General features: G+C 39.3%; 1 protein-coding gene across 1 annotated transcript in view; it reads left to right on the forward strand.

The window, feature by feature from the left end:
- The window catches only part of SPTB (spectrin beta, erythrocytic), a 160237-nt gene that overhangs the window by 54492 nt on the left and 78775 nt on the right, over window positions 1-26970 (forward strand). The window contains exons 3-11 of the mRNA XM_027843761.1: window positions 13017-13168; window positions 15491-15664; window positions 17620-17711; window positions 18148-18228; window positions 18625-18740; window positions 19805-19917; window positions 20794-20981; window positions 24760-24877; window positions 25657-25815. Coding sequence (XP_027699562.1) covers window positions 13017-13168; window positions 15491-15664; window positions 17620-17711; window positions 18148-18228; window positions 18625-18740; window positions 19805-19917; window positions 20794-20981; window positions 24760-24877; window positions 25657-25815 — 1193 coding nt within the window. The remainder of the gene's footprint in view (window positions 1-13016; window positions 13169-15490; window positions 15665-17619; window positions 17712-18147; window positions 18229-18624; window positions 18741-19804; window positions 19918-20793; window positions 20982-24759; window positions 24878-25656; window positions 25816-26970) is intronic.

Here is a 26970-nt window from a genome sequence, read left to right on the forward strand (position 1 = left end):
GGCAGTCTTCTCAGGCCTCCAAAGGGGAGGAGGGGAAGGTTTTCTGAGGTAAACTACTGAATTTCACCTACTCTTCACCTAGTAAGTTTGTGATGAGGTTTGTGGGGTTTTTTGTATTTTTTTTGTTGCTATAAGCTCATTTTTAAAAATCCTAAATCTTTAGTGTAAATAGTTTCTCTTCTTCCTTACTTGCTGAAATATCATTTCCTCTTACTTACTGGGATATCATTTTGTTATTAGATCTTTCCTGTGATGGGCCTTCATTACCAAGTCCGGACCCAGAATAACCTGGGTCCTCCCATCTGAACCACTATTTGGCTTTAGGAACCTTCTGCATAAAGGAGCCCATATTTTCTCTTTTATGTATCCCCATTCAATTGACTCTACTTTCCTTTGTGGAAAACTGCTGTGAATGAGGTACAATTATGCTAGTTCCTTAGTTGACATCCCTTATTCTTTCCAGGAGTTCTCAATGAAGCCCTCAGTGGGGTCCGTGAACTTTTTTGGGTAGTATTTTGATAACTGTATTTTGACAGCTTCCTTTGTAATCCTATGTATTTTATTTTATTCATTTAAGAGCATTCTGAGAAGAGGTCCATAGGCTTCGTCAGACTGTTAAAGGGGTACATGCCACAAAAATGTTTAAAAATTCCCACTTTCTCTGCTTTTTTGGAGGTTACTGTTCAAGGGAAGTATAAGCCTTAAAACACTATGTCAATATAAGTTTATTGAGTAAGTTTATTCCCCTTCCTACCTTCACTTTAGGGAGACTCCTTTGAAGCAAACTTCTTGATTCTTGGCAGACCTGGAGGTTTTGACACTTATTTTGTCCTATATCTTATCTATGCATTAGAAAATATCTAGGGATACCTCTCTCACACACAATATCCTCTTTACTTTTGCTCTCCAACATACATAACATAGGAATAGTCTCTGTCTCATTCTATAAGGGTCTTCATTCGACTAATTGAGAAATTATCGTGCTGTGTTTATTCTTCCCTCTCCCTTTCTTATCTACATTGTAGCATCATAGATTTAGAGATAGAAAGGAACTCTGAGGTCACTTAGTCCAGTCCCCTTCAATTTACAGTGAAGGAAATTGTGGCCCAGAATTGTTGTGACTTCCTCGAGTTTGCACAGGTAGCAAGTGTCAGATTAGAGGATTAAGGATTAAAACCCAGGTTCTCTGATTCCAAGTCCAATATTTTAAAAGTTGCATCATTGTTTCTCTCAGTGGCAGAGGTAATAATGCCAACTTATTTGCGTTTGTAATTCGTCCTCCAGCCAGTACCAAAACATCAGACTATTTTGACTTTACTAACCTGTCTGTTAACTTTGTGTGTTGGCTAGGCCACAGTATAGTATCACCTGTGTGATCGAAGAGTTATATCTTGTATTGTATACTTGTACCTTGTATGGTAGGGCTTACCCAGGAGCCACATGAAAATTAGATCTTCCTTGGTCTATTTCTCAGGTGATTCATTCATTCCTTAGGAGACCACCTTTACCATATCCTCCCTCTGGTTTTGAGTTTCTTTCGAACTGTTTAGCTTTCCTTTTGACTTCAGAGGTAACTTGGACATAGATTAGGTTGGTGCTAATTGCATTATTGCAAAGCCAGGGGCAGCAACATGTTAGAATCAAACATTAGGCTCTAGTAGAGTAGTGGAAGGAACTCTTACTAATGATGTCATGTTCTTCACTGAGGTGACTCATGCTATCCCACCAAACAGTTTGTAGGTCACTCTCAAATACTCAGATAAACCTGTGATCTCATCTATGTGGGTACTTCCTCTAGTGATACAGATGAGATGCAGTTCTTCTGAGACTGTCCACCCAGTGTAACCATAGACATAGCATACTTTATTAGGATATGTATCCAGAGAATTAAAAATAATTTTTTGAGGTGAACATTTGTTGACTATTCAGTCATAAAAGGACGTTATTTTCCTTATTAAACAAGAACTAAACTTGTCCTGGAATAATGGTTATTTTACGAAAGAAATGGGAGCAGATAGGTGGCACAGTGGATAGAACACTGATCCTGGAGTCAGAAGGACCTGAGTTCAAATTTGGCCCCAGACACTTACAAACTGTGTGACCCTGGGCAAGTCACGTAACCCAGATTACTTCCTCCCCCCCCCAAAAAAAAAGAGAGAGAGAAGAGAACGGAAAGAGAAAGGAAAAGAAAAGCCAGGGCCTCTCAGTACAGGCCATCCTCCCTATCCCAAACATCTATAGCTGCAAAGCATAGCAGCAGCAGCATCATGTATAGGTTTGAAGGGATGCCCTTGCCCAAAGTCATTTACCAATGTTATCTCTAGAGAGTGATAAGAGCTATCACAATTGAATAGAGTCATTGCTATCATTTAGGACTCCACATAAGAATTCTAAATACTCTGAAGGCTCTTAGGAATGGCAATCCTTGTATAGATCTCTGAGGAGGACTTGGAGAAAGCAATGGAGATAGAGCAGCAAATGCCTGGAATGACATATGACATCCTCCCAACTAGCCTCACTCTCCAACATACACAAATCCTTGAGGGTCAATGTCTAACCCTTAGCACAGTGCCTGACACAGAGTAGGTGCTTAATAAATATTTATTTATTGACTGAATTGATTAACCCTTAAATAATGGTTCAGTGCTCATTCAACAGACTATCTGTGTCTTCACTTTGGCTACAGGTTATTCAAGACAAACACTCCAAGATAAAATCATATTTTAAAAAATCTCAGACAGTCGGGGCAGCTAGGTGGCACAGCGAATAGAGCACTGGCCATGAAGTAGGAGGACCTGAGTTCAAATTCGACCTCAGGCACATAACACTCACTAGCTATGTGACTCTGGGCAAGTCACTTAACCCCAACTGCCTCACTAAAGAAAAAAAAATCTCAGATAGGATAGAAAACTTTCTTCTAATTATTAATAAGATTCTCTGTATTTTTTGATATAGCCACAAACCTCAGTAACTTGGTAGCTTCTCATTCTGTCCAATCATAAGAAATACTGTGACATGGTAGAAAGAATACAAGATCTGTAGTCAAGAAAGACGTGAGTTCAAATCTTACCTCTAATATTTACTACCACTGTGAGCAGAAGTAAGTCGCTCAAGTTCTTTTGAGCAAGAGCTGTAAAACTGGAATTATATCTGTAATACCTAATCTCCCAAAACTGTGAGGAATAAACTAGATATAGTCAAATATTTCGCAAGCTTTAGAGCACATTATAAATATTGGCTACTATTGTTATTATTTCCAAATGCTGTCATTAAACATGGCTGTTTCCATGTACAATGTTCTTCTGGTTCTGCTCACTTCACTCAGCGTCAGTTCATATAAGTCTTTCCAGGTTTTTCTAAAGTCCACCTGCTCATCATTTCTTATAGCACAATAGTATTCCATTACATTCATGTACCACAACTTGTTCAGCCCAACTGATGGACATCCCCTCAATATCTAATTCTTTGCCACCACAAGAAGAGCTGCTATAAATATTTTTGTACATGTGGGTCCTTTTCCCATTTTTATGATCTCTTTGGGATACAGACCTAGTAGTGGTATTGTTGGATCAAGATATGCACAGTTTTATAGCCCTTTGGGCATAGTTCCAAATTGTTCTCCAGAATAGTTGGATCAGTTCACAACTCCACCAACAATGCATTTGTGTCCCAATTTTCCCACATCTTCTCCAACATTTATCATTTTCCTGTTTTGTCATGTTAGCCAATCTGATAGGTGTGATGTGATACCTCAGAGTTGTTTTGATTTGCATTTCTCTAATCAATAGTGATTTAGAGGGGCAGCTACGTGGCGCAGTGGATAAACTCCATCCTTAGAGTCAGGAGGACCTGAGTTCAAATCCAACCTCAGACACATGACACTTACTAGCTGTGTGGCCCTGGGCAAGTCACTTAACCCTGATTGCCTCACCAAAAAAAAAAAATTAGTGATTTAGAGCATTTTTTCATATGACTATAGATAGCTTTAATTTCTTCATATGAAAACTGCCTGTTCATGTCACATTTTATCAATTGGGGAATGATTTATATTCTTATAAATTTGACTCAGTTCTCTATATATGTGAGAAATGAGGCCTTTATTAGAAACACTAGCTGTAAAAATTGTTTCCCAGCTTTCTGCTTTCCTTTTAATCTTGGTTACACTGATTTTGTTTGTGCAAAACCTTTTTAATTTAATGTAATCAAAATTATCCATTTTGCATTTCATAATGTTCTCTATCTCTTGTTTGGTCATAAATTCTTCCCTTTTCCATAAATCTGACAGGGAAATTATTCCTTGCTCTCCTAATTTGCTTATGGTATCACCCTGTATGTCTAAATGATGTACACATTTTGATCTTACCTTGGTCTATGGTTTGAGATTGGTATACAGTTGATCTATGCCTAGTTTCTGCCAATTTTCCCAGTGGTTTTTGTCAAATAGTGAGTTGTTATTCCAGAAGCTGGAGTCTTTAGGTTTATCAAACAGTAGATTCCTATAGTCACTTACTACTGTGTCTTGTGTACCTAACCTATTCCACTGATCCAACACTCTATTTCTTAGCCAGTACCAAATAGTTTTGATAATTGCTGCTTTATGATACAGTTTTAGATCTGGCATGGTTAGGCCACCTTCCTTTGTAATTTTTTTTCATTAATTCCCTTTATATCCTTGACCTTTTGTTCTTCTAGATGATTTTTGTTATTATTTTTTCTAGCTCTATAAAATAATTTTTTGGTAGTTTGATTGGTATGGCACTGAATAAGTAAATTAATTTAGGTAGAATTGTCATTTTTATTTTATTGGCTTGGCCTATCCATGAGAAACTGATATTTTTCCAATTATTTAGATACTACTTTATTTGTGTGAAAAATGTTTTATCATTGTACTCATATAGTTCCTGAGTTTGTCTTGGCAGGTAGACTCCTAAGTATTTTATATTGTCTACAGTTATTTTAAATGGAATTTCTCTTTCTATATCTTGCTGCTGGACTTTGTTGGTAATATATATAAATGCTGATGATTTTTGTGGATTTATTTTATGTTATGCAACTTTGCTGAAGTTGTTAATTATTTCAAGTAGTTTTTTAGTTGATTGCCTAGAATTCTCTAAGTATACCATTATATCATCTGCACAGAGTGAGTTTTGTTTCCTCATTGCCTATTCTAATTCCCTCAATTTCTCTTTCTTCTCTTATTGGTAAAGCTAACATTTTTAGTACAATATTAAATAATAGTCATGATAGTGGGTGTCCTTGTTTCACCCTTGATCTTACAGTGAAAGCTTCTAACTTATCCCCATTCCATATAATGATTGCTGATGGTTTTAGATAGATACTACTTATCATTTTAAGGAAAACTCCATTTATTCTTATGCTCTCTAGGGTTTTTAACAGAAGTGGTGCCGTATTTTGTCAAAAGCCTTTTCTGCATCTATTGAGATAATCATATGATTTCTGTTAGTTTTGTTATTGATATGGTCAATTATGCTGATAATTTTCCTAATATTGAACCAGCTGTGCATTCCTGGTATAAATCCCACCTGGTCATAGTGTATTTTCCTTATGATAAATTGCTGTAATCTGTTTGCTAGTATTTTATTTAAAATTTTTGCATCAATATTCATTAGGGAAGTTGGTCTATAATTTTCTTTCTCTGTTTTGACTCTTCTCTATTTAGGTATCAGCACCATATTTACATCATAGAAAGAATTTAGTAGGATTCCTTCTTTGTCTATTTTTCCAAATAGTTTATATAGTATTGGAATTAATTACTCTTTAAAGGTTTGGTAGAATTCACTTGTAAAGCCATCTGGCCCTTAAGATTTTTTTCTTAAGGAGTTCATTGATAGCTTGTTCAGTTTCTTTTTCTAAGATTGGGTTACTTAAGTATTTTATTTCCTCTTCTGTTAATCTGGGCAATTTATATTTTTGTAAATATTCATCCATTTCACCTAGATTGTCAGATTTATTGGCATACAGTTGGGCAAAATAGCTCCTAATTATTGCTTTAATTTCCTCTTTATTGGTGGTGAATTCACTCTTCTCATTTTTGATGCTTGTAATTTGATTTTTTTAATTAAATTAACCAAAAGTTTATTTTATTGATATTTTTCATAAAACTAGCTCTTAGTTTTATTTATTCAATAGTTTTCTTGCTTTCAATTTTATTAATCTCTCCTTTTATTTTCAGAATTTCTAATTTGGTATTTAATTGGGGATTTTTAATTTGTTCTTTTTCTAGCTTTTTTAGTTGCATGCCCAATTCATTGATCTTCTCTTTCTCTGTTTTATTCATGTAACCATTTGGTAATGTGCATTCTTTCTTGGTTTCATTCTTCTTAGTTTCTTTCAAACATCTCTGATTCAGAAAGGAATCCTCCCTGTTTGACCCTCCATCCTAGTCACTGCATTCCTCTTCCTGATGCCCCTGTAAACAAGCCATATGGTTATTCTGTTTGAAAAACAGCAGATTTCAAATGAGATTACCCAGCCTGTATTTAATTTGAATCTGAGGATTTGGCCTGCCCCAGTTCTATGTTCAAAGGTGAATGGCATGGCTTCAGTGGTATTAAAGGTCAGAGGTGAGGGTTGTGCTTTCAGGAAGTATATTTTGAACCATGACTCTTGTAGTTCTTCCTGAGTATTGAGTAGTTTGTGTCTGCTGTTGTCCTTGGACTGCTGCCTCTGCATAGAGGAGGAGAAAAAGAGAAACTGAGTCCTCAATTTTCCCAGAGATTCCAGATAGCCTTTTAGGGCATGAAAGCTTCCAGGCATTTCCTCTAAAAGCCCTCCTTATATAAATACTCTCATTCATTCTTTCTCTCTCTCTCTTCCCCTCTCTCGCTCTCCCTCCCTCCCTCCCTCCCTCCCTTTTTTGGTTAGAACTTAAAAAAAGAAGATAAAATACCTAAGGCCAGGAAGAATTATCCATACACATTGCTTGTTCTTTACTCGCCCCTCCCCCATTTTTCTGCGCACAGTGTACCCTCTAGTAACCCTGAAAGAGAGAAGGAAGACTGGGAAGAACATATCTAGCCCCCTTAGGAGAGACATGGCCCACCTGAAAAAGAGGAACTCTGGGAATAGAATGGAAACATGAGGCACAGAAGGATATATAGCTCCATGATTCTTCTGTGTCTCTGAGGTATGGTAGAACATCAAGTTTGTGGTTGGAGTCATGGTCCAAAGGATGCAGCTAGTGCTGGTGGACTGAACCACATGGTTCAGAATTACATTCACCATCCAACTCCTCCACCTTTACCACACACAGGCCCTGGTGCAAATAGTCAGTTTACACATATCCTAATTCCTTAGTATCCTGGCCTGTAGGTATTCTTGCTCTCTGATACTCCTCTGCCTCCAGGGAATTCCCTTAAAGGAGATTTTTGGCTGACACCACCCCAAAGAAATAAGTTCTGACTCTGGAACACTTTATGTCAAGAGATTGAATAATTTCACAAGGAGCATTGGAGTCAGAAAAACCTAAAAGGGGGTCAGCAGTTACTTAAGCTGACAAATCCTGGAGAAGCTAAGCTGCTGTCAATCATAGAATCTTGTGTTAATGGTAGAAAAGCAACTTGCCTAGTTATCTGTGAGAGTTTAAAGAAAAACAAAAGCAAGAACAATGTTGCAAGAGAGTTTGTTTTGTCCAACCTGTATTTTCATCGTTGTAGCGTCAGGATTGGACTTTTGATTGCCTTGCATATAAATGCAAAAACTCCCCTTAGCACTTTCTCTCTTTGGTGGAGGATAAGGAAATTTCTGGTGAGGAATCTGCCTCTTAGTTCTGTACATGATCGCCTTAGAGAGCTGCTGGAAGCACTAAGAGGTTAAGTCCCTTGCTCAGGATCACACAGACAGTATATGTCAGAGTCAGGACTTTGGACCAAGGGCTTCCTGATTCTGCAGCTGGCTTTCTATCCACTCCACCAGGCTCCTTCTCCTACAATCATTGAAATGGATTGAGTTTTTTTTTCAGATTCCAAAAAATTTAGTTTTTTGTATGTAGACTACTAATATAGTGGAAAAACATGTTAAAATTTCTAAAACTATCAGTACTAATTAGAACAAAACAAAAATTAAGTTAGGATCAAAATAGAGCAAGAATTAAGTCATCCTCTCCCTTTGCCACCTCACTGTAACCAGCCATCTTTAAGATTTCGTCCTCTTCAGGCAGATCTGCCATTCCCAAGACATCTCAGCCTATCCTATCCCCAACAACATCCTATCCCATTCCCTCCTAACATGGGTAAAAAGCTATGCTTCTTCTAATTTCTGAAAATCTCAGCTTGAAAATGCTTTGCAGGGGAGTAACCAGCTGCTCTCAAACGGAGGGCGACTATGATATACCATTACATGGATATTCTATTAAATATTAACATATTGAGGTTAATAATAAGACTTGGCTCTCTCCCCTCATTATGAAGGCTGAATGACTTGCTTTAATGGCTCCTGACATCTTTGGGAAATACCTATTAATTTTTAGGCCAGTCGTTTCCATGGGCACACTTATACACTAGCACTAGCTACATTTGCTATTGCTTGGTTCTCCCAGCTCCCCTGGCTTCTACATTCTCCTCTGCAGAAGAGGGACCAAGAGCATTGCTCCCTGAATATCTGCAGTAATTTTTCATTTTTTTTAAATGGAGAAGCTAAAAGAGGCTTGTAGGAGAGTGACTCAAGCTTAAGTCAGGAGGCTTGGATGGAAACAGTTGAATTTGTGGAAGCCTTATCTTCTTCTTTTTTATATTCTTCCAGATAGCATTGACTCCAAATAGCAAGGAAATGGAGAGCTTTATGAAAAGTGTCCAGAAGGGCCACAGACATCACTTGTCCCTACCTTTTCTAATAATTCTGCCTCTGGGTGTCTCCAGCAGGTGACAAATATAGGTGTTGCAATGGATAGAACATGTAGTTGATAAAACACTGGACCTCGAGTCAAAAAGTCCTGAATTCAGTTCCAAACTCAGACATTGCCTAGCTGTGTGACCCTGGCAAGTCACTTAACCTCTGATTGCCTCAGTTTCCTCAGTTGTAAAACAGGGATAATAATAGCATCTACCTCGCTGAGCTGTTATGAGGATCAGTTGAGATAATGTTTTTAAAGTGTTTAGCACAGTGCTTGACACAGAGGAGGTACTACATAAGTGGTTGTTCCCCTCCTTTCTCTACCAGCCTATACATGGTGCTTCCTCATTGAGGATTGAGCTGACTGAAGTGTTGATAAGATGTTTTTTTCTCTTAAAAGAGAGTTAAGATAGTTTATTGGAAAGTACCCTGGTTTTTGGACAAGGGGACATGGGTTTGGATATTGATTCTTACACTTACTGTCTATATGACTCTGGGCAAATCACTCAATCATTTTGAAATTTGTGTCACCATCTATAAAAATGGTCATAGTACTTGCATTGGTTATATCATAAAATTGTTTTGACTTATTGTGAGGATTGTCTTTAGAGCTTCGTAAACCTTAAAAGCGCTGAGATGCCCCCACAGTTAAGAGATGTGATCTGGATGGTGAGCTAGCAAGGTAAACTAAGAAGGAGTGGTCACACAGGAGGAGAACCCATGGTGATGAATCATATTTATTGACCTGCTGTTTTAATTTTAAGCCAAGCCCTAGAAGGAAGATGAAGAGGAGATGTTGCTTCGACCAACGTACAAGTGCAGATGCTAGCTGTGTGGAAGGGGAGAGGAGAGAAAAACTTCTTTGGTTGGGGTAGAAAAATGATGACCACAGGCCGGCAGGGAGTAAAAGTGAGTTAAAAACGAGATAGGGACTTAGTTTATAAGGGATAGTGAAATCAGTGGCATTACTAGCAATAGAAAAGGAAAGATAGCCTTTGTTTTTAGGGCACAAACATATAGGTCAAGTGCTACTTTCCAGAATTAGTTTCTTTCTAGTGGTCACTGGCATGATTTAGTCTCAGGAAAAGAAAACATCACCTTCTGGACCTTCGCCTAAACTGATCCTCCTTATAGAATCTTTGAGTAGAGAAGTCAGGGATTATATGTCACAGCAGCATAGGCTAGGACCCACTGAGGACAAGCCCAGGTGTGCTGCTGCAGCTGTTGCCAGCATTACCCTCTTTTTCCAGTCTCTCCCATAGGTACATCCTGTGTACAAGAACTGGGCCTCAGGCTTTCATCTGGCATTGCTTCACCAGCTAAGAATTCTACTTGAAAGCCTCAGGATGGGCTCTGGAACAAATATGCTGAGTGAGCTGCAAAGCTCCACCAGAGAGAAGGAACTAATGGAAATTAATCCCTATTCCTGGACCTTCCCTTCTGTATGACAGTTAGCCTCTGGGGATTTCTGCTTCCCTTCCCTGACTTAACTGCTTTTCTCTTAAAAGAGCTGGAGTGAAATTACTAAGAATGCCCGATACTTCGAAATGTTTTCTGGCAATTGAGAAATGTGCATCGATAAATCTGGCGTCTCATTGTTTGGGAACGATTTCCATTGCTGTAGATCAGTGGTTCTAAAATATTTTGGTCTTAGGACCCCTGTACACTCTTAAAAAGTATTGAAGACTTCAAAGAACTTTTGCTTTCATGGCTTTTAGTATTTGTAGTTTTTGAAATGAAAACTGATGAATTTTTTTAAATATTCATTTAAAAATAACAATAATAAATCTATTACATGTAAAAATAAATAACACCTTTTTTAAAAAAAAATTTCCAAAGCAGAAAACATTTGATGAGAACAGTGGCATTGATTTACATATTTTTGCAAATCTCCATAACGTCTGGCTTAATAGAAGGCGGCTGAATTCTCATATCAGCCTCTGCATTCAATCTGTTGTGATGTTGTTTTAATTTAAGTACATGAAGAAAATCTGTCTTCACACACATATATAGTAGGAAAAGGGAGGAGTATTTTAATAGGCAAATAATGTGTTAGTATTAATATGAAAATAATTTAGTCATTGTGGACCCCCGAAAAGGTCTCAGGAAACCCTGGGAGCTCTTAGATCACACTTTGAGAACCTTTGGTGTAGATTACCACCCTACCATTCTTTCTTCTCCTAAGCAAGTCTTGTCCATCTCCTCAGTAAGGGGATTCTTAAGGCCCATAATCAGGAAACTACCTATTTGAAACCTATAAGTTCTCAAGCTTTGTCGTACGTAAAGGATTCATTTGTCTGTTGAAAATAATACTGATCAGAGGGCAATTTGAGATGCTTAAAACTTGGGTCACCTCTGAATTATGTTAACCCAGTGAAGATTAAGTCTAGGTCTCTAAGTTAAAATTTCAGGATGAATTCCCTTACTCTGTATTAGTTGTGAAGTAAACAGAGCCCCTTGCCAAGCAGTAGTAGGCAGGAGTCCCTCACTATGGAAAGAAGAAAAGGAGGCAGCTGGCTAAAGCTCTTTCCTCTAACATTTGGTTATCTACTTAACCTTTACAGTGTTGGACTGGGTGGCAGCAAGTGAAGTTTATCTGTCTGTGGGGAGGAGGGGGCAATCTCCTTCCCAGGAAAAGTTGAATGGTCTTATTGAGCTTTAATACCTCCTCCCTCCCCACGTAAACACATCATATTTTAAGCAAGTTACCAGACACCCCTAAGGTACCATAAAGTCCTTCATTTAAAACCAGAATAACAGAAAGCCTAGAAAAACAGTATATTTTGCAAAGAGTAACAGTGTTGTCTGAAATTCACTTGGGCTGCAGAATTTAAGTCAAGATACTGGCTAATATGCCTCTTTTGTGAGTATTTAAGGTTGGTATAGTCAACCCCATTTCTTCTTTCTCTACCTCATGCTTAGAATGAGAGGGTGTAAGTTTCTACTTTATGTTTAGAGTGAGAGAGTATAAGTTTCAAGCACCCAACTAACTGGGAGTGGAAAGAAGGAAGCTCACTATTGTGAGCCAGCACAGACATCTGAGTCATGCCCTTGAAGTGGTTCTGGTGTGGACACTCCAAAGAAACAGCTCTGCAACAATTGTGACCCTCTTGAGGTCATTTCTCAGTGGACCAAGCCACACTTGTCACATTTTTTGGGGCCCTGAGTCATCAAATCCATTTACACAGAAGTCAGTTGTCACAGGCTATTTACAAATTTAAGCAGGGTATTTTTTTTCTCTCTTTTGTTCTCTTGTCCCTCTTCCTTTTCCAACTCTTTTCTTTCTCTTTTTCACTTATCTTCTTCCATCTGCCTTTCCCTCTTCCTCTCCTTATCATTCTCCTTTCTTCCCCCTCTCCCATTCTGCTTCCCTTCCTTTTCTCTTCAGACTAAGCCAACCATTTAAATGTCTATTATCTGCTTCATTCTTTGTCAGAATCCATACAACCCCTGCATGAAATCATGTCTTTGTCCAAAGGGATTCCTTCTCATTTCCTTCCCCAAGTCTTTCTTGGTCCTGCTCCATGATATGTCCTAGAAAATAAGTCCATAGTTACTAAAGAATGAACAGAGTTGAGAAATCACAAGTTGAAGAATTGCTCCTACCCAAGGAAGTGATTTTCTTTATTAGCATAAGAACTGACTTAATTCTTTGCAATGTATAATCCAGTACCAGTGAGGGGTAAAGCTTCTTTAACTCTTCACCTCACTCTGTCTCTTAGATGTTAGCTTTTAAAAAAATCAGTACAGTCAATTACTTGAGCACTGAGGATATTATACTTGGAGAATTCCCAGGAGAAAAGGAATCATGAAGAGGAAACAGAGCATATGGGGACTAAAGGAATCTATTCACTTTGTTGCAACAGTTCTGAGCATTGGTGGCCAACATGTACAGACTCAAAAGCAACTGAGTGGTTGGATTTCTATTTGTGATATGGTACCCAGGATATTTGTGATATGGTACCCATTGTGTAGTTAAGAAGCTAATAGATTCACTATCTCGGCACTAATGACATATGAGCCTCTGTTTGCTAAAAGAATGACCTGGATTATGGCTATCAAATATTCTCATGCGGGTTATAAACATGGTACAAACCTCCTCTGCCGGGTCTACTGGTTCTTAGCAGCTTTGTGGTACCTTACCTGGGATTCTTCTCCTTTTGTAGATGAGAGGGAAGTTGTCCAAAAGAAGACTTTTACAAAATGGGTGAACTCACACCTAGCACGTGTGTCCTGCCGTATTGCTGACCTCTACAAGGACCTGCGGGATGGAAGGATGCTCATCAAACTTCTGGAAGTCCTCTCAGGAGAGATGCTGGTAAGGCTTCTCAGATTTGCCCTGTCTTACTTTCATCAGGTCACTTGTCCAAAAGGATTGACTTTTTTATTATTATTAAAGAGAGACAGATTTATGTGCTTTCTCAAGTCATCATGATCCTAAGAAACTTGCCCATCTCTTTTTCCTGGATATGATTCCAAAACTAGAGCAAAAAGGGGAAACCTTACTTAAGGAAGTGTCCTGATCAGTTCCCACCACCATGTTTGGAAATATTTAATATACTGACTTCATATTAAGGGACAGCTAGGTGATACGGTGGATAGAATGCTAGACTTGAAATCAAGAAGACCTGAGTTAAAATCTTGCCTCAAACATTTAGCTGTGTGACTCTGGTTAAATCACTTAAATTCTCAGTCCCAATTTCCATATCTGTAAAATGAGGATAATAATAGTATCTAATTCCCAGGCGTGTTATGAAGATAAAATGAATTCACCTGTGTAAAGCACTTGGCTAATCTCAAAGCACTGAAAGCTAGTTCTTATTATGACCACCTAACCCTCTCCTCTCCTATCCTCTTCTTCTGGTCACTTTCCTTCACTCAGTAAAACAAAGTGCCAGATTATAGATGTTTTAGACTGACTTTTCTTAACTTGATGCCTGGCCAGGATCTTTTGCTTCCTAACCTTGGCTAGCCTTCGACCACCATATGAACAGCCTATTGCATTAGCATTATGAAATTCAACTAGACATTTTGAGATTATTGTTCCTCTTCTTGGGTTTGGGAATTGAAACTTTTTGGAAGATGTCAGCAGTAATATCATCTCATTTCAGTTATAATCCAATAATTTTGAGGTCATAACAGTTATTCTAGGTCTATCCTAAGTATTTTCACTGACTTGCTTTATGACCTTGTATAGATCATAATGTGCCTCAGTTTTCCATCTGTAAAATGGAGTGAATAACAAGAGGTACCATTTATATAGCACGTTTAGGCTTATAAAACACTTTTTCCTCTGCAACAATACCCTCTAATTTCAAAAGCCTGTGTGTCTTGGGATAACACAGGTCTCCTCCCTGGGTCACAGTTTCTCCAGCTAAAATGAGGAGATAGGGTTAGATGGCCTCTAAAGGCTCTTCCAGATTTAAACATATGATCCTATGGACCCTATGATGTGAGTATTTCAAGCATTAATATTCCCTTTTTATAGATGTGGAAGCTGAGTCAGAGGTTGAGAGACTTGCCCATGGTCACACAGCTAATGTCAGACCAATAAATGACACAGAACTGGGACTAGGAGTAGGAGCCATAGATTTCCTTCTAGAGCACAGAATGGGGTAAGAGAAAAGGATATTATCGTTTGTAAATGCACATATTTTTAATGGCAAAAAAAAATCTGTTTTCCCTGGGTTGTAGGTATTTCTTTTGTAAAATATCAAGTCATACATGTTACATTAAAGGCAACAGAGCGGGCTTCCAATTTTAAACCTGCTTTAGGTATTTATAGATACTTTATCCAGGCTTTGCTTCATTTATTCAAAAAATTCTCCATGTACTTTGCATGCAGTTAATAATCAACAGACATTTTAATTGAGTTGAATTGAATATGAAATGGGAATGTGTGTATGATATTTTTATGCTCCTCTTTGCCTTGTTAGATCATTCTTCCTCACATCCTTTTTTCTACCTCTAGGTAGGACTCCTTGTCTTGCAGAACTGATGTAAAGCCTTCCCTGGAGTCAACACTAATAGTTCTTTAGTTGTGGTCCTGAGAGATTAGAATGTAAGCTCCTTGAGGGCAGGGACTATTTGTTTTTGTCTTTGTATCTTTAGTGCCTGATATAGTATTTGACATATAGCAGGTGTTTAATAAATGCTTATTGAATTGAATTCTTTCTAATTAGCCAGTACCACTGAGATTTGTAGCTGGTAGGGATCCCTGTGGAGACTTCATTTCACATACTCTTCATCCCTTGCGGTGAAGCCATAATGGGGAGCATTGAAGATGGGGAGGAGGAGTTTTTGATTGGCACAGATCTTGCTATCTCCAGTATAAGAACTACTTTGTTATTCATCATCTACTGTAGGAAGCTAACACTAGACTCCAGGAAATGTACCATACTGTCCAAACAACGCTTGGAATGAGCTGGGCAAGAAGAACCCTGAACCTTGTTGAAGGAAAAGGGTAGGATTTTTGGTAGTTCAGAGGAAGGGAAAGGATGTATTTAGTTTGTAGGGTGGTTCATTAATATCAGTCAGACTGTTTTGCTTTTCCAATGCTACGGCTGCTTGAAAAAGCATACCATTAGCTCCTTTGTCCACTGCTGCTCTTACTTTAGTTACTGTCCATGTTTCCCCCCAGCCAAAGCCTACAAAAGGAAAGATGCGGATTCACTGCCTGGAGAATGTTGACAAAGCCCTGCAGTTCCTCAAGGAGCAGCGAGTACATCTGGAAAATATGGGTTCTCATGACATTGTAGATGGCAACCACCGCCTCGTCCTGGGTCTCATCTGGACCATCATTCTTCGCTTCCAGGTAAGGTTTTGGAGGTGGAAAAAGAAGATTGGATTTGTTGGACTGGGGTAGAAAGAGTAGCAGTTCGGAGAACATTTGTCCAGTCCGGTACTTTCATTGAAGTAGAGGCATCCTAGGGGCAGGTAGGTGGTGCAGTGGACAGAGCACCGGGCCTGGAGTCAGAAAAATCTGAGTTCAAATCTGACCTCAGATACTTACTAGCTATGTGACCTTATTTGCTTCAGTTCATCATCTGTAAAATGGGGGCACACTGGAGAAGGAAATGGCAAACCAATCTAGTACCTTCGCCAAGAAAACCCTATGGACAAATCTATGGGGTCATTAAGAATTGAGAATGACCAAACAACTGAATAACAACAAGAGACATTCTGGTGAAGGAATTTATCCTACAATGCGAATTAGCAACTGTTCTACTCCTCTATAGTCTTAGAACGTCATCTGGGAGAACCTGAGAGGTTAAGTGACTGTTCAGGGTCACATAGCCAGTATGAAGTCAGAGACAGGACTTGGGGCCAACTCTTTATCCACTGTAGGGTAACAAGGGATGCAGTCATTAGAGGCCTGGGCCTGGAGCCAAGAAGACTTGAATTCAAATCCAGCCTCAGATACTTACTAGCTGTGTGATGCTGGGCAAGTCACTTAACACTTTTTGTCCCAGTTTCCTCGTCTATAAAATGAGCTTAAGAAGAAAATGACAAACCATTCTAGCATCTTTGTCAGGAAAACCCCAAATAGGTCACAAAGAGTTGGATATGACTGAAAACAAGTAAAGGGCAACAAAAAAATTTTAAATGAATATACATATTTAATTACCTATAGCCATCAATTTATCCTCTGGAAAGAGTACTAGATAGGATATCAACAGTTCAAGTTCTAGCTCCCAACATATACCAATTTGTTTAACCTCAAGCAAATTACTTCATCTCTCTCCTTGACCTTGGTTCCCATATTTTTAAAATGGGTACAATGATACTGGCACTATCTACTTCATTATGTGAGGATCAAATGAGATAATATATGTAAAGTCCTTTGTGATATAAAATACTATTTATTATAATAAATCTTTTATCATTATAGAAAACCCATACCAAGACAATGAAATTAGGGTTCACATGTCTGACTTGCTGAGTGACCTGGTAATAAAACCTGATCTCTAAAGTCAATGATAAACCATGTTGGCTATTGCTCTCTCTTTTGAGTGGGGATAAGAACAATACTAGTTGTTGGAAAGACTTTCTTTCTATCTATCTTTTTTTTATTTCTCCTGGTTTTTTCCTATCTCATCCTGAAATTCTAGAACCACAGTAGGCATAGTGGAATTTTGGAAGGAGTAATGAGGCAGAACCTTCTAGCCACTGGGTTAACTGTCTAATCCTGAGCGGTTCAAGTTTGATAGTGTCTGGGAAAGAATGAACTCCTTTAGGAGGGTAAAAGTATAGGGGAATGTTTTAAAGGTTAAGGGAAGAATAAAGATAATTGCTCGGCTTGAATTCAAAGAGCCCACTAGACCAGGAACTTAGACTACTAACTGATCTGATTTCACTCTCTATGGGCGGATGAGATCCACAAAATAACACTAGAATCAGAAAGAGTGAAAAGGAAACAGGACTAATAGTTTAAACACAAACCATTCAGCTAGTGACTTTTTTCTGTGGCCCAACTTTGTCCTTCCAAAGATGAAGGCTAGTGGCCCCTGTTCCAATTAGTTCTCAGTATCCCTTTCAAGTTCTTAAGTTAATGAAAGGCTCAGTCTTGCACAAGGAAAATTTCCCACTCCCATCACCAAAGGGGGCCATTGGTAATGATTTGAGGGTGGGCTATTATTTCTGTCCCGCTTTTGGTTGGGATTTACACAGGTCAGGCAACCTCTACTATAGATCAGAGTGAGAGAAGGAGAGAGTAGAAATCGAGAAGCACAGAAAGAATCTCTCTTATTTTGTTCCTTCCATTGCCAGATCCAAGACATAGTTGTTCAAACTCAAGAGGGTGAGGAGACTCGCTCTGCTAAGGATGCGCTACTGCTTTGGTGTCAAATGAAGACGTCAGGGTATGTTCTGTAAAATGTCAGTCATTGACTTATTTCACACCCACCATCACCACTGTTGCCTTGCTCTCCCCAAAGCACTGTCCCTGAAGCACAAATGGACACATAAACCTTATCACCCCAAATGACCTAAAAGTAATTGGTGCAAAATCTGTCCTTCTTTGTTGTATTGAGTCATGAATTACAGGGTTCTTCATCAAAATGGTCTGGTCTTTATTTTAATGAGAAAGCACATGAGTCATTTGGTCCCTGGCCATTTGATGAGGAAACATCCTTGGGATGGTTTAACTGATTGTTGTCTGATATTGAGGATGATTGGGAAGGAGGGATAAAGTCATTCTTTAAAATGTGTAATAGTTCTCACATTTCATACACATACACATTTGAGAGTCCAATGAAGCCAATTTCTCACTTTTAAAAATGTTTCTCTTGGATGCAGTTATCCCCACGTCAATGTCACCAATTTTACCTCCAGCTGGAAGGATGGCCTGGCTTTTAATGCCTTGATTCACAAGCATCGGTAAGAGGTCTCTGGGATCCTGTTGAGATATTTAATTAATTGGGGTGTATTGGAGCCTTCTACTTCACATACAAGTTATTGTTTGAAATCCATGTGAATTTTATGCATTAGGACTTAGTCATTTTTAATGCTCTCAGTACTCCCCCTTTCTTAAATGCCCATCCCATCCTCTGCCCTCTTTCTTCCCATTCCTAATCTCATTGTTGCTCCCTCTTGTTCTGTTCATTCTTTCCAAAGTGTCCCTTCTCCATCATTCTTGTAACCTACACTTTCACTCCCATGCTGACTCCCTTTATCAGCTCAAGATCTGTCTCTTTCTGTGGGCAGGCTGAATCCCATGCTGTTAAATGCAGATGCTATAGAATCTCCTTTTTAATATTCTGGTTTCATTCCCAGGCCAGATCTGATTGACTTTGAGAAGCTGAAGGACTCCAATGCCCGGCACAATCTGGAACATGCGTTTGGTGTGGCAGAAAAGCAACTGGGCATCATCCCACTCCTTGACCCAGAAGGTAAACCAGAAATATTCTCTCAACCTTCATCCTATTTCCAGACCAATTCCTTCATTGCATCCCAGAGTTATAACTAGGAAAATTTTTGTTTTGTTTTGTTTTTTGGCTGGCAATGGAGTTGCCCAGGGCCACACAGCTAGTAAGTGTTATATGTCTGAGGCCGCATTTGAACTTAGGTCCTCCTGAATCCAGCGCCGGTGCTCTATCCACTGTGCCACCTAGCTGCCCACTATAACTAGGAATATTTTCACTAGGGTAAAAAACAGCTGGGGATAGAGTACAGAAGACAGTCTGGCTATAGATACATTTATATGAGGGGAGGAGGCAGTTCAACTTTTACCACTTTGGAGGTTGAAAGATAAGGTGGGTTTGTTGAGAAAGAGATTGAGACCATGAAAGCAGTAAAGTTGCCCAGAATCTATTGTGTCATGTAGCTGAGTACTGTGAGATAAGATATGGGGATGGTGATCACCACAGGGAGAAAGCGTGCACCACCAATTGTTGGAGCCTTGGAGCAAAGCCCTGTTTGTCCATGTAAATGACAGCTTTAGGTAGATAGGGACTCAACCAGAGCTTACTTCTGTTGCAGAGCCCTTCCTGGAATAGCAATTGACACTTACAATGGGCTGTTCCTCAGTTCTGGGTGCAGAATGAGCCCTGAGAGCCCACATGGTCTCTCCTTATACTTGTGTATGACTTAGTGTCTGATATATAGTGCAACTCAGGAAGTCCTTCCCACCCTTAATCTATTGTGAAGTGTTTGACCCTCCTCTTTTGCTACAGAATTGCTTTCCTTTTGGATTTTTTATTTCCTGTCTCAAAAACCACACACCCATTTCTCCCCAATTCCTGTTCTTTGATGTTTCCTTGGAGCCTGTTGTCAATTCTGTGATCTGCAACTATAGTGAGCTTTGTGATATAGGAGCAAGGTGACTTTTAGAATGGATACCTTATAATAAGCCTAATTTTTCCTAGGCTTCTAGTTTTTTCCTCTAATTGAATTTTTCCCGTAATTGAATTTTCCTCTAATTGCTATAAGAAGGTTGGTCACTTTTTTCTTGCAGATGTCTTCACAGAGAATCCTGATGAGAAATCCATCATTACCTATGTGGTGGCATTTTACCATTATTTCTCCAAGATGAAGGTGCTGGCTGTGGAGGGCAAGCGTGTTGGCAAGGTATGGACCAGACAGAAAACTATAGTGAGTCACCTCCCCCTTCTTATTAGACTCACACTGGAGCCAAACCCAATTCAAAGTCTAGGAATTTCTGTGACTTACACTCCTTTCTCCCCTTTTATTTTGATAATGACTCTTGGGTTATCACAGAGTTTAACAGTATGGTTTCCCCTGTGTGGGACATGCTTTGCTTGGGTTCTAGTTATGATGGATCAGCAGAGGCTCATGATGGAAGGTGGCTTATCTTCAGTGCTGGTACAGACTCTTTCCACCTTTGCCAGACTCATCCATAACTACACTGACAAGACTCCAAAGCTGAATTCTCTCAGTTTCACATCTTGTCCTAAAAGACATCATTGTCTGCACTTCTGGGGCCCCTTGTACCATGGAAAGCCAAGTTCTGAGGGAATAATATTGCTTACTGACCTTCCACATCCCTCCAGCATTATGAATTTTTTTCTTGTGATTTTCTAGCTCTTAGGCCCCTACAGGGTGCTAGGCATTGTGTAGACGGTCTGTGCCATGATTGCTGCTCTCTACTGGTGAGCCACACATATGTTTTCCCCAAGGGTTACTTCCTTCTGGATACTGACAGACTTGAGTTTTTTCTGATTGTGTCAGTGAAAATGAATTAAGACCAGTCTGACTTTCAGTTTACTTTCCTTGCTCCAGGCAGGAGTAATGAGCCAAATGCATGCAACCCAGTAGAGAAATGGGTTCCCTCTCATAGCTTGGTGCATAATCTGCCTAAAAGGAGGTAAACCATTGCAAAGGATTCCTTGATTGTGATTGCCATGAATGGTGTAATCATTTATGAATATCATTATTTTCAGTAATAATAATGATGCTAATGTCCATGCTGTTTATAATTACCAGGTGATTGACCATGCCATTGAAACTGAGAAGATGATTGAAAAATACAGTGGGCTGGCCTCCGATCTGCTTACCTGGATTGAGCAGACTATTACTGTCCTTAACAGCCGCAAATTTGCTAACTCCTTGAGTGGGTTACAACAGCAGTTGCAATCTTTCAGTACCTACCGTACTGTGGAGAAGCCCCCCAAGTAAGGGTCATATCTGCACAGACAGACTTTTATTGAGTTAACTAGGAATGCATATATTGATTCTTTTCACAAGCATTATTAAGCATTTGCTATGTGCCAGAGGCTGAGGATACACAGGTAAAAAAAGAAATAGCATCTGCCTTTAAGCCTCTTACATTCTATTGGGGAGGAAGTAACATGCCCATAGAAAATTAAATATGAAATATGTGCAAATAATTTCTGGGGAGTATGGGAATAGCAGCTTATCAGAATAGACTTCCTGTAGAAGGTGACATTGATTCTAAGAGGTGAAGGTGAGAAGGAAGTATGTTGTAGGCATGATAGCTTGTGCAAAGACATGGAGACGTTGCAATGTCATGAATGGCTGTAGCAGCTAACAAGTTAATTTGGGTAGAATATAGAGTGTGAAGGAAAGTATTATGTAATAAGCCTGGAAAGGTTAGACCAGAAGCAGGTTGTGAAGGGCTTTAAAAGCCAAATAGAGGAGTTTTCATTTTATCCTAGATGATATTTAGATTATTTAGAGCAACAAGATGACATAGTCAGACCTCTGCTTTAGGAATCTCAATTTGGCAGCTGTGTGGAGGATGGATTAGAGAGGAGAAAGGCTATAGATCAATTATGAGACTATTTCAATAGTCTAGGTGAGAGGTCATGAGGGTCTGAACAAGGCTGGTGTTGTATGAGTGGAGAGAAAGCGACATATGAAGTATTGTATGGGTAGCATCTTTAAGATTGGACAACAGATTGGATATAGGGGTGAAGGAGAGAGTCCAAGATCACTGAAGTTGTTTGCCCTGGTAACTAGAAGGATAGCTGGGTCCCCAACAGGAAAGTTTGGAAGACGGGAGAGTTCCGGGCACTTCCTCCCATAGCTCTTTCATAGATAGTCACAGAATAAGAGGTGTTTTTTTGTAGAAATGACCCCACTTTTCTATTACTTTGTATAAAGCACCTGTACCTCACCCTTCTTCCATAAGCTTTAGGGTGTTTGTTTCAGGAGGGGGGGTACATTTGCTCTATTGTCCCAGATGTGTGACAGCCATTGTGTGACACAGATGTGTGTCTCTATTGACACAGATGTGTGGCAGCCATTTGTAAGGTAAACGAACTTAGATATGTAGCTGTGGCTATGGAACCGAAGGAAGCTTATTGACAAGTATAGAGACAAAGACTAACTTACATGCATTCTTTGGTGTAAGGAATTCCTGGATGAGGGAAGTCCCTCTACCAATGTAGGTCAGCACCTTTTCTTCATAGAGGTTAAGTGGTTGTTCAGGGTCACGTAGCCAGTATGTGTCAGAAACAGGACTTGAACCCAGATCTTGCTGCCTCTCTGACATAGGTTAGGAATTCATTGGTGATTTCAGTTTCCTTGGCTATTTCTCCATTTTGCAAGAGGTTAAAATTCTTCAAGTCAATTCAGAACCCCCTCTCCAATCTTGACCCAGCCCCACATAACCCTATCAGGTGTTTACTAATTAGTCCCATCTTATAACTGAGACAAGTGATTTTCCAGACTCTGGATCCTCAGCTGCAACTCTTCAGTGTACTTGATTTAGAGCCGCTGTATTGCTTTGCTCTCTTGAAATGCTCATTTCCCTGATCTCATTACCCTCTGTAATCTCAGCCTAGTGCCCTTGTTTGTAATTGCCATTAATCATCATGGTTATCCTTCCTCTCCCTCTTCCTCCTCTGGTTTCTATTTTCCATTTCCTATTGCTGAACTTTTCAGCCTAAACTTTGACAGGGTTTCTTTTCTATCTCACCTTAGGTAACAACTTGCAGCTAGGTGGGGCAGTGGATAGATGGAGTCAGGAAGACCTGATGGTCTGGCCTCAGACACTTCCTAGCTGTGTGACCCTGGGAAAGTCACTTAACCTGTTTAGGTGTCCTTATCTGTAAAATGGGGGATAGCACCTATCTCTCAGGATTTTTATGAGGATTTAATGAGATCATAATTGTAAAATAGCACAATTCCTAGCACATAGTAAGCACTACATAAAGGTTATCATCATTGTTGTTATTATTATTATTACTACTACTATCATAGTGCCTAGCTATTAGAGTCAGTGCTGTGAGGATCAAATGAGATAATATTTGTAAAGCACATAGCACAGTGCTTGGCACATAGTAATTGCTTCATAAATGCTTATTCCATCTACCCACGCACATGTACATGCATGCACACACACACACAAACACACACACACAAACACATACATATACACAGAGTATGGACTTGCTTATTTGCCAGTAGATTGCCCAACTCTTTAAAAGTGGATTTCATCACTCATCAATTACACCTGCCTCTCCCCCTGACTTCTATCTTCCTAAACTCTCCATTCATGGCTCTTAAACAAGGAAAGGTGAGACATGGAGTCTAGAATGTACCTATAAACAAGTATCTGATTTCTTTTCTGACACTGACCCACTTTTAAGGTCCTAAATTCAATACAGACATCATCCCTTGTTAGAGTGAGAGGTACTGGGCACGGGAATGTTATCCCTTGGCTATATAGACAAAGTGTCAGGGCCAAGGCTCTTGCAAAAGTGTTCATGAGCATTAAGAATTGCTGGGTGTTTCTTGGGTTGGAGACTCCACTGTAGGACTGATCCCTAGAACACCACATCGAGAGTTCTCGAAGAAGGTATAGCATATTGTATCAGAATCTTCTGTTATCTAATTTTTGATAAATTTTTTTTAGCTATTAAGCATTTTTCTTCCTTCTTCCTTCCCCTGCTCAATGAAAGAAAAAAGAAGGGAGGAAATAAGCATTTATTAAGCACCTACCATGTGCTAAACACTATACAAATATTACCTTATTTGAAAGAAAGAAATACAGAACCCTAGTATCATATTAGCAGAGTCAAGCTTGCAAATTCTCACATTGGCCATATTCCAGAACGAGTTTCTCATTCTGCAACGAGTTCATCATCTCTCTGACTTGAGGTGGGCAGTTGTTCTTCATCAGACTCCTGGAATTATGGTTATTTCACTGATCAGAATTGTTCATTTTTACAATATTAATGTTATAGAATAAGTTGTTTTCCTCTTCTGTTATTTTAGAGTGAATCAAAGATGTCATTGAAATCAGAGGGTTTTGCAGAGTTTGGGAGTGGGAGGTTTAGTTCTATATAGCCTATTTCTAGCTTTCCTTCCTGACACCCACATGCCTTCAAAGACCCAACCTGGCTGTTGCTTTTCTTTTTAACAATTATTTTTTAAAAAGACTTTGGGACTTGCTGTGACCTTAGGTTTATGCTGTGAACTTATAGTTCTACAGATTTTTGAAAATGGCTTTTAGGGCAACATGTCTTTATGAGGATTAATACCTTGTTAGTGTTTTTATTGACATACCAAATGAAGAATTGACAGAAGAGCTTACCAGAAACTTTGTGCAGAATGACTGAGGCATTACTTGGTATTGATTAGTGCAACATCACATAGTCAAAGGTTGTTAGAAAATATTCCAGTTAGTTATTCCCCTGTGGAAGCAAGTAAGAGACAAGTGCTCAGATGATAGTGGCTATTTTCTCTGATCTATATTATAATGATGTAAGCTTTGTTTTGTCCTGGCTAGTCCACAGGTATTTTGACAGTCAAACAGGACTATAAATCATTGTTTCCTACTCCCTTTCATGCCCCCCCTAGCTTCCAAGGGAAATCTGGCATGGTTTCCAAACTCTAAGTCAGTGGGATAACATGTTTAATCTGAGTAGGAGATTTTACTTTGGAGATCTGGAGACTAATTTTTCTCCCTCTGTTCTCATTTAGATTTCAAGAGAAGGGGAATCTGGAAGTCCTGCTTTTCACCATTCAGTCCAGGATGAGGGCCAACAATCAGAAAGTGTACACACCACATGAAGGGAAACTTGTGTCTGACATCAACCGGGTACAGCTGCATTTTCCATTATGCTTTGCCAGGGAGGTTGATTGGGATACCAATATCTGGATATTGGTAAAGGGGATTGGTCAATACTGAGCTGGGTAAATTAAGCCATCTTCTTCAGTGTTATTGAATCTATATGCAGGTTATTTTGGTGTACTACCTGAAGGCAATGATCAGTCAGAATCCATTCACCATCCATCAACTCAGTTCAATATATATCCTGATACAAAGAATGCATTTCTGGGCATCTATTTCATTGGTTGCCATCAACAAGAAATCAGGGACATTTGCAGATAATATTGTTGGCTGTTTCTGTTTCTGTGTTACAGAAATCAGTCAATAAGTATTTATTAAGTACTTACTAAGTACAAGGCACTGTGCTAAGTGCTGGGCATACAAAGAAAGGCAAAAACGCAGCCCTTTCCCTCAAGGAGCTCATATTGTAATGGAGGAGAAAAAACATTTTTTGCAAGATTTTAAAACCCAGGAAATCTTAATAGGTGTATAACATAGGTGAAGGCCAGGCTTTTGATGCTGCTATGAAGCATCAGAGAAAAACTTGTTCTCAGAAAACTTGGTTATCTGGACACATGGGGCAAAGGCTGCTGTTATATTACAAGCCTATCCTCATTTATTCAATGGAGTATTGGCTTCTACCCCCACACCTCAAGTGCCCCAATTGTATTGAGTGCCTGTTGAAGAAATGGCACCATACATTGTCATGGAACCCTCATTATCCCAGTATGTTCCATTTCTAATGCTGGACCTGTTCCTACCTGCAGGCCTGGGAAAGCCTGGAGGAAGCCGAATATCGAAGGGAGCTGGCCCTGAGGAATGAACTCATTCGGCAAGAGAAATTAGAGCAATTGGCCCGACGCTTTGACCGCAAGGCTGCAATGAGGGAGACATGGCTCAATGAGAACCAGCGCCTGGTCGCCCAGGTAATGTTTGGGGTTATTATGAGTAACTCTCAGGTTCCTGGCAGGGAGAATTCCATAGTAGTCAACCTCTGGGGAGATGAGCTGGCTCTACAGCTGTGGTGCTGGAACCCAGTACCTTTGGTGGACAGCATTTCTACATGCCCAGAATCTCAAAGATGAATGATTGAGGTGAACGTTAAAGGTGTGGATCATCCAGACTTACTTTCTTTTTTTTTTTTTTCAGCCAAAGACATGATTTATTAAAGATCTGCCATATTGGCCAGACTCTTAAGGAATCTGAGCATTTGTATTGCTAATGCAAGTGAGCCAGATCTTAAAGAATCTGAGCATTGGCTAGACTTTAAGAATCTCAGCCCAGACTTTCTTTAGAAGACCTTCCAATGCTGTTGCTTCAGGAACACATGAGCAAGCGTGTCATCTCTTTACCATCCTGTCTGACTTGCTTCAGAAGTCCTCTTCTTTTATGCTTCATTGTGACCTTGTTGTTTTTGTTACCTTTTACTCTGTGTAAAGGATATGGACAAATCTGGCTGCCAGGCTGTATGCTTAAATATCAGTACTTTAAAATTTTTTGTTGATCTCCTTGTTTTTACATTACCTTTTTGGAATAAATCCTTCTTCCATCCCCTCCTGAGCAAGCTTCTTGTAGAAAAGAAAAAGAATAAAAGCAGTTTAGCAAAATGAGAAAAGACACCAGCCGAGCCTGAGAGAGTAAATGTAGTGTTCCACACCTGTGATCCCCCACCTTTGCAAAGAAGGAAGGGAGGTACATTTCCTTCTCTCTCCACTGGGTCCAAACTTAGTCATTCACAAATATGATGTTTCATTTCATGTTTTTTGCTTTGTTTTTGCTGTTGTTTTCCATTTCCATTGTTGTGGTTATTGTATATATTTTCTTCTTGATTCTCCTTATTTCGTTCTGTATCAGTTCACCTAAGGCTGCTCATGGTTTTCTGAGTCTGTGTTCATTGTTTCTTGTGGTACAGTGCTATTCCATTATAATCACATACCACAATTTGTGTAGCCATTCCTTAATTAATGGGACATCTACTGTGTTTCCAGTTCTTTGCTATCACAAAAAATGCTATTATGAGTATTTTGGTATAAATACAACCTTTCATTCTGTTCTCTGTAACATATTAGCTCTTATCACTT

The sequence above is a fragment of the Vombatus ursinus genome, unplaced genomic scaffold, assembly GCF_900497805.2.
Source record: "Vombatus ursinus unplaced genomic scaffold, bare-nosed wombat genome assembly UNPS02014926.1, whole genome shotgun sequence".
NCBI lineage: Eukaryota > Metazoa > Chordata > Mammalia > Diprotodontia > Vombatidae > Vombatus > Vombatus ursinus.